This window comes from Hevea brasiliensis, chromosome 15 (assembly GCF_030052815.1).
Source record: "Hevea brasiliensis isolate MT/VB/25A 57/8 chromosome 15, ASM3005281v1, whole genome shotgun sequence".
Lineage (NCBI taxonomy): Eukaryota > Viridiplantae > Streptophyta > Magnoliopsida > Malpighiales > Euphorbiaceae > Hevea > Hevea brasiliensis.
The window spans coordinates 61,606,464-61,615,750 of record NC_079507.1 but is presented as its reverse complement, the minus strand read 5'-3'; the positions used below and the strand labels follow the sequence as shown (position 1 = coordinate 61,615,750).

General features: G+C 32.7%; 1 protein-coding gene across 1 annotated transcript; it reads right to left on the bottom strand.

Moving 5' to 3' along the window:
- Positions 1–7,447: 7,447 nt before the first annotated feature.
- LOC110632274 (uncharacterized) lies at positions 7,448–8,697 on the bottom strand. Its single transcript, XM_021780432.2, has one exon. It carries the CDS (start codon positions 8,490–8,492, stop codon positions 7,617–7,619), a length of 876 nt encoding a protein of 291 aa, XP_021636124.2. The 5' UTR covers positions 8,493–8,697; the 3' UTR covers positions 7,448–7,616.
- Positions 8,698–9,287: the final 590 nt, after the last annotated feature.

The window sequence follows — 9,287 nt, the reverse complement described above, 5'->3', positions numbered from 1 at the left end:
TGGTCGGTGTATATCTCGCACACTTCACCATACAGGTAGTGTCTCCAGATTTTTAGTGCAAAGAATACAGCCGCCATTTCCAAATCATGGGTGGGATAGTTCTGCTCATGCCTCTTGTGCCTTGAAGCATAAGCCAGTACTTTTCCATTCCGCATCAAAACACACCCTAGGCCAACTCGAGGCGTCACGTGTATCCTTCACCGCTCATAGGTAGTGTTAACACAGGGGCAATGGTTAGACACTCCTTATCCTCATCATTATAACTGACTCTATCGAGCTCTCTTCCTGTCCTTTGCATCTTATCCACTTCCCTTTTCCTATTTTTGGTATTGTTGGTATCATTTCAACCTGCTGTACTTATTCCTTAATTTTAGTCCTATCTCATCCTTACACCTTTTCCTTCAAAGATGTCTATCCCATCATCAACTTTAACTTTCTTTTTATTTCTTAGTCTTATCTTGAATACTAGTTTCATTACTTCAAGAATTCTAACCCTATGATTTACTCCTACCAGCACATTCTTCACCTTATGTAACACTTATAATTACCCATAGAAATTTTTTTTTTTTTTTTTTTGTATCCCCTTTTTTTTTTTTTTCAACTTAACTATCAGAACATTATCATTCCCTATCAGCCTTAGTAGGAAATTGCTTATCCTGGATGAATATGAGCCCCATAAACTATAAGTTCCATCTGAACTAACACGGCTGTAGGAAATATGTGTCATGCCTTAATTCCAAACAAGATACTTCACGTGTTCATTCTCCTTAATATAATCATATATACTGCCCATAGCTTTCTAAACTTCAACCTCAAATTACCCATCAGCAACAATTTCATCTATTGAATCTCAACCATAAATAGTACTTCCTCCAGCTCATAGTTTAAAACAGTTGCAAGCCTTAGTAGCTAACTCAATTTAACTCCTGTCATTACTCTGTTCGTCCTTTCATACTTAATACTAGGTATGCACTTACTGTCATTCTCATATCAGAAAATTATGTATGAATTTGTGCCTACTAAACTCTCAATAACTAGGTCTCCTTGACTCAGGTTCATTATATAACCTTCTAGAACCAAAAGCACAAGCTAAACTTGAAAAGAAAGAAAATATCCTCTTATATTCAACTACACCCGATTGTCATATTATAACGTTTCACCTAAGTTTCTTGGTCTTTCTCTCCAAATTTCATCATCTCCTAGCACAATTATGCTCTACCTACAAGGTATCATCTGCATGAACCCTTTACCGTACCATTTTCCTTCTTGACATAATATTTTATAATTTATTAACTTTACTTATACTCGACCTATGATTCATATCTATCATCGTTTTTATTGTGCCATTAACTTTTGTTGATTCCTGAAAGATTTCTCTCACTAATAAATTATTCCAACACTAATTCCACCCTTATCTAGGGTCATTAATTTGATCCTTGAACTTTCTACTGATTTATAACCATCCAGACTTGTCACTTTTCGTTCTACCCCTACTATTGTCCTGTCGTTATTGCTTCACTACAAAGTGATTCTGTTGATCACACTAAAAATGTTTGCTGACATTCATGAACCTCTAACTACCTTCTCACTATCTCAAAAGTCTAACCTAAAACCTATGTGTCATTATCTATCATTCTTTTCCTCTCATCATACCTATTTGATCCCTTAGACTGACTTTTATTCAACTTACTGCTTACTAACTTCTCTTTCTCTACCTATTTAGGTAGTCCGCAATACCATCGCACACCTTCTAACATTTACTCATTATTATTGTATTCCATACCTCCATCACTTTTCTCACTAATGTGGTCCCATTTTGGGTTTTCCATCCTTGTCATTCTCCTTGCCAAGAATAACACTTAGCCTATCCTATATCTTAACTTTGTTCCTTTTATTATGCTCTTTAGGTTGTCCTTTCATTTATTTCCTTTATCTTACCCAAAATAGAACTTGACTATTCTATCCTGGTTCCATTCTTCTTCCTAACATAATAGTACTTGCTAACTATATCTTTGAGTCTCTATCGCGTTATCATATGTTGCTACTCGGATTTGGTCCTTTGACCACTCTAGCTAGTACTTCCACTAGCATTTAGATTATATTGCATCCGCAATCAATTGCCCAAACTATCATTCTGAACTTACTTTATCCATTGGACTTCTGAGATTTATCTTCGCTAATTTATTACTCTTAACAATATTATTATTATTATTATTTTACATGTTTACTCAATTCCAAAACTTAAGATTTGGGGCACCCAAACCCGTCATCCAATTCAAAGGATTTACATCCATCGTGATCGATTATATATGATTCCTATAATGGAACTTGTATCCTCTCCAGGATACCCGAGCCAACTACTCTCTACCACACTCTACAGTCCCATCGGGACACTATTCCATAAGTCATCATTATCAGTAATAACCTTCGATCCATTCTGAAAAGATAGGACTATATCCTAACTTCGCAACAAAGGTACTACATCTACCACCTTGCCAGAACCATGTCAAGTTAATGACTCTTTTATCATATCATAGCTCTATAAATCATCAATTCATAGTTTCGACCTTCTCTAGGTAGTAGAGTTGTACTTTATTCCATACTGATACACACAAGGTATACTATTCTCACTCTATAAGTGTCACCTTTACTTTGCAACTAGTCCGAAACCTCTGGTCTGATGGCAACTCTTGATGTAACTCTAGCTCATGCTGGGGTAACTGAGTCACTGACTCTAGTTATCACCCAACTGTGACCTTTCAATATTCTAACTCTAGACTCTTAACCAAGAGTTCCCAACTCCTCTGCAAATATAGAACTCTGTTCTGGCATAACTGTACCAAAACAGAAGCCATCTCAAACACCCTCATTATGGAGCACCACGGGGATGCACGCAGCTCTACACAATAATCTCATGTCGGTACTGTAATCTGCAGCTTACAGAGCAGACATCGAGAACATTGTATAGTTACTACGATACGTCCTGACAGACTAGGTCTCCTAATTTCTTATCTCTCCGAATCTTCTATTATCACAAACTTATTTGGGTCATCTACCGATGACAAGAGTGGTATCCTCATCCTTATCTAGGCAGCTGTACTTTTAAGACTCACTTTTATGTACTCGTGTCTTACGAAATGGGCACACCATTTAAACCCATCTTGACAAAAATATAACATTTCTTGGAGTACGTATCTTCATGATAGATCTCACATGTCTACTAACTCTATTTCATATTTTGTACTCCACGAAAATCAAGACACTAAGCGAGGTAATCTTATATTCCAGGGTATAACGTAGAATCTAGAAACAAAGAATTACAGAAAAGACGAAAATCCTATACTCCGCATGTGACTCCTACTAGACTCTACCCAACACTTATATAATTTTTACCTATGAATGGAGCCTAAGCTCGATACCACATTTGTCACGACCCAACCTATGGCGGACCAAGACTAGGACTGGGCCACCCTAAAGCCCCGAGGCCCGTAGTAAGCTTAACTGTTCATTAACCCAACTCTAAGGCCCATTTGGGCCCAGATCAAGAAAACAAGCGACAGAGTCCGACCATAAAATAGACTTTTCAACGGGAGTTTTCGACTCACCCACTGTAAACACAATAAATACTCAATTGGGGAGCTCAGCTCACCCTCCACATACTCATATCCTCATAATAATAAATGGGAGCTCAGCTCCCTCATCCAATCCATCAAACATGCATATCATTATACGTTTACAGGTCCAACATGATAATAATATTACAGACCATAATCAATAAATACTTCTAACACATGCGGAAATTCTAGGAGTAAATAAAATTACACAAATATTGATAAACAACCTGCGAAGTAGAAAAGCAGGTTAATCCAGAATAAAATATCCTCCTGTGGCCTGTAAAAATTTTTGAACAGGAGTGAGCGTTCGACTCAGAGAGTAAAATATCAATCTTAACTATAATCTCTATAACTATCTGAAACTAATGCAACCTGTAGAGTGAAATGCAACATCAACACCATATTCACATCTTAGCATCAAAAAGGTAATTTGGAGCACTCACACACCCTGTAACATCATTCATAGTATATGGGAGCTGATCCCCTATACAGCTCTCTTAAATCCAATCTGGTGCCAAGAACTGGACTTCCACTTAAATACCAAATCGGGGTCAGTGAAGAACTCAAGCCGTGTCTACCAGAAGGACCGGTCCTGAAGAACTCAAGCCGTGTCTACCCGTCCTATCCATAGTCAACACCACATCAAAATCACGCCAAATAAATAACACTGCTCCAAATTACCACAACAACACTCATGGCACATTAACAGTTATCAATGCAACATAATTCGTGCCTAGAGTTTAACTACATAAATATATGCATATAAGTGATGCATGGGCATGCTGAACATATAATAATATCGAAATTACAGTTAAAATTAATATTTTACTCACAGACTTGACGGCAATCGGCGAAGGAAGAAGGCTCACCGACAATTATATTACAATTATTTAATACATCGACTCAATACAAACAAAGAAAAGATCAAGCACGTCCTAAGTCGGAAAATCAGTCTCCCTATACCTAGGACCTACCCAACTGAAAAAGGGCTAAAAACGCACTTCTATATTCACAATCCATATATCAACAGTTCAATCATATCACACCTCCCGGCCCATCAAATCAATCATCCATCACAATACGAAAAATTTCAATTTAGTCCTTATTATTGATCATTTTTGCAAAAAACTGCCCAAACAAGCTCTAAAAATTATAAAACTTTGCCCCACGGTCCTTAGCAATATTACTAAGCTATTGCAAAAAGAATCGTAATTTTCTAAGCTACCACGAATATTTTATGGATTTTTAATCCTATTTAAGCACTAGAAAATTACAAAAAAGCAAGGTTCTGGTTTACCTTTGCCGATTCAGACTTGAACGCTCGGGACGTCTGACAATGGTGGGGTAGCCAAAACCTCGATCCAATTCGGAGACTTTTCCGGTAGCTGGTCTGTCTGGCCGGAAATTCACAGATCCGGACAACTGTCGAATTTCCGTGAATTGAGGATACCTACACGAAGCCCAATAATAATATATAAAAAATCAGGGGTGTTACAACAGAAGAGAGCAGATTCTAGAACAGATGCAGTTTTTTCTTATGTAACCGAAAGACAAAAGCAAATGAACATTACTGAGAGAGCAAGTCCTTCTTGGGTATGCTATTCTAAGATTCTATAGCCGAGAGTAAGAGCTTCAAATTTTTCAATTAATTACGCATCATCACAATCACATATTAAAGCAAATGCATGACTTTCTGCGACTTGAAGCTCTATTTGATGATATCCCGATTGACCTCCCTATTTAACCCGACTTGACGCTTCAAATTTGTCTTTTGTCTTTTGTCTTTTGTCTTTTTAATCAAAGGTATCCATACGCGCACACACGAGTTCAGAGAAAATATATGCTACTTAGTAAAATTATGACAATTTTACTAAAATACTCACACCCATTCATAATTGATGTGAAATTCAGAAAGATTAGTCTCATTAATAGTTTTTCATCACAGTAGATGCATTGGCTCACTCCTTGACATTTTGTCTTTTTCTATCGAAATTAAACATGCATGTGGGTTCAGAGAAAAGAAAGAGTAAAATAATAATGATTTTATCAAAACGCTTTAATTCTTATAAGTACATGCATACTCATCCACAACCGATTTAAAAGTAATTCTTACTCCTTCGAAGTTGGAGGTTAAAATACATTATTGGCCTAAATGTAAAAGAAAATGATGCCCAAGTTGGCACATTTATGGGGTTGTCTTGGCAATACATGTTGGGAACCCACCTGTGACTTTTGACATTATTTCTAAGGAAAGAATCTAATGGTTACCTATATTATACTATATAGTTTTATATATTTGAAGGTTAAAAAAAGTTTAGTATAAGAAATTTGACTACCTCAAGTTAAGGATCTTATGGAATTTATCAAAGTGCTTTGCATGTGGCAAACTGCTGTGCTAATTAATTAAAATTTAATTCAAACAATTCCAGTCTTTTATTATTGTAAAAAAAAAATTATTTAAATTTGATTCGTTAAATTTGAGTTTGAATTTAATATTTTATTTCTAAAATTGATTTCAAATTTACAATATTAGCAAATTAAAAAATATATAAAAATATCAAAACTCCGATGATGATAAGATAAATCGCTTGAAGTGGACGGGCCATAAACAAATATCTACCAACGTACATAGTCATCACAAGGGCTAATGCAGCTGGCCCAGCAGCAAGTATATCCTTCATAACAATTTTATGGGGAATTTACAATTTGATCCATGAGTGTTACTCTATGTTACATTTTAATCCTTAAATTTTAAAAAATTAATTATTTAATCCTCAATTTTGTACTATGTTATATTTTAGTCTTTAAATTCCAAAAAATTAATTATTTAGTCTATTTAATTTTAATACATAAAATAATTTAGTTCTTATAATTTTAATATTTATAATAATTTTATTCATTGATCAAAAGAATTAAATTATTCTATACATTAAAATTATAGAAATTAAAGTGTGATACTAAATAATTAATTTCTTAAAATTTAAATATTAAAGTGTAATATAGTATAAATTTTATGAATTAAATAATTTATTTTTTAAAATTTAAGAATTAAAGTATAATATAGAATAAAATTCAGAGATAAAATTGTCAATTTGTAAATTAAGATATAAAATTTATAAAACATAAAAATATATTTATTTTAAAGCTAATCAATTTTTTTTTTATGTTATGTACCCTTAATTAAAAGCCAATATTTTTGGATGATATGGTCTTTTATTTCATAATAACTTTACTTTTTTTTTTAAAGTAATTTAATTTAAAGCAAAATTAATAGCATTACATGCTTTATAATTTTTTAATTCTCAAATTATATTATAAAAAAAAGCTTAAAATATGTTAATATAGAGCAAGTGAAAATTCAAATTTTTAATGGGTAAAATGGGTAAAGTTGAAATATCAAATAATTTATGTAATTCGACCCTAAGTTGACTTATTTGATCGACCTAAATTTTAATTTTAAAATTTAAATTAATAAAATTATTTTTTTTATATTAAAAATTAAATTTTTAATAAAAAATTTAACTCAAAACGACTCTCAACAATATAAAGCATCTCATGTTATATGGCTACTTTTATTCTCAGTTCCAATGCTGCTGAGCTCTATCTTAGTTGTCTATATGATTGTAAAATTATAAAATTTGATAATTATCCTTATGAAAAATATTTTTTTTAAAAAGTATTTTTTAAATTTTGACAATTTTATTTTATATAAAACAAATGAATTAGTTTTCACGGTTAAATATATTAGAATTTAATATTAGTAAGATATATTAATTAATGTATATAAGGGGAGAGATATTAGATTACGAAATAAATATTGAAAAAGGTAAATGATATGAAAATAAGCAATTAAGACATATAATTAAACATTGATTTTCAAAAAAAGAAAAAACAAAAAGATTTTGACTTTCTAAGCATTGTTCTCAAGTGTTCCTCATAATTTCTTTTTAATTAACATCCACTAAAATTTAAACATTTATGATATCTGTCAGAGATCCTTAATTAGTTATGCATCATTAGGTTAGAGTTTTTGCAACGAAATCGACGGGTAGGCCAACCACCTCCATCAATGGGCAGCTCCGTCGTGTTTGAGCAAGAAGCCATCCTCCCTCTTCCTCTCCCCCGGTGATCACAGATGTGCATGCGAATATGATCTGCTGATGAAACCCTTCTCTCCATTTCATGTCTCTGAACTCTTCTCCTAAGGTTTTGCCTCTTAATAATGGAGCTCAACGTTTCCTTGCTATTTCTTTCTCTGCTGTTAAAATGGATAATTGGCACAGGTATCGCCTCTAGACCCATCAACTTGGCTACCACTCCAGGCTTGCACCAAACCACTGTTTCCCCTGCCAAAGTTTGTGGCAGCAAATTTGGTCCTGATGATGGCGATGATGATGATTTCCTGAAGGAAGATCGATACATAGCATCTCTCCCATCAAGGGAAAATCGAGGGTATTGATTCAATGCAGCGTTTCTTGCAGATCGTAAGATGTCAGAACTGCTTACACATGACATTCTACCACCTCTCATGCCATGATCGAGCTTAACTTTTCTTGAAATCTCCTCTTCTAACTCTAACTGCAGGATCATCTCCTCTAACGTTGGAGAAGGAATGGCGCTAGTACTTGCAGTATGATTGTAGAAATCACTATTATTATTAGGCGGAGAAGTCTTTTGATTGAGGATAGATGTTGAGCCATCGCCATTGCAAATATTTCTAATCCCTTTCCTCATTTTGGATGCTACAGAGTTCTTGAGGAGGAAAAAGGAGAGATCTTTCATGGGGTTAGTACGCTGTTGTTTAAGAAAAAGAGAGGATCGCAAATAGCTAGGAGCATGTGGTGAGGCTTTAAGGACTGACGAGGAGTAGTTGATCATAGATGGAACGTGAATGGGAGCGAGCGTTGTGGCCTTTCAATTCTCTTTTAATATCATTCACATGACAGACACACAGGAGAAGCTAAGGGGTAAGAGCATTCACAAGGTTCTTCCCATTTCTATACCTGCAAAACCTTTCGTCAAACACATAAAATACATGTTCCCGTGCCTTTAATTAATGATTCCATTTTCAAGTATTTATTTATGGTTGATTTGGCCTAAATTTGGATTTAAACTTAAAAATTTTCATAAATCATGGAAAATTTGTTCAATGTTTACATAACTTAAACTACATATTTCATTTTTTATGGAAATAAGAAAGAAAATATAAAAAATGTGTTCACATGTAAATAATAAAAAATAATTTTTTTAATTCAAAAAAAAATTAATTATATCTTTCATAAATAAAAAATAAATTATTATAAAAATATATTTAAAAATTTTATTTTAATTTAATTTTTTAATATGTGTTATACATTTATTTTATAATAATATAATTAATTTTTATTATAATAAATTAATATTTTTAAATAATTATTCATTTTTAATTATAAAAAAATATTGTATAATTTTAATTATTAAAAAGTCATTATTTTTTATTTAAAAATTAATATAAAAATATAACTTTTATTATAAAAAGAAAGTAAAATTGTTTTCAAATCTTAATTGAATTTTAAAAAACTAAAAAGGTAATTTTCTACTTTTTTTTTTTTTGAAATGTAACACGTGTGCTCATAAGATATTTCTATGTGCTCTTTATATATATATATATATATATATATATATATATATGTA

Excerpts from the sequence above, each read along its gene's own strand:
- LOC110632274 (XM_021780432.2), bottom strand. The coding sequence starts at position 8,492 with ATGATCAACTACTCCTCGTCAGTCCTTAAAGCCTCACCACATGCTCCT.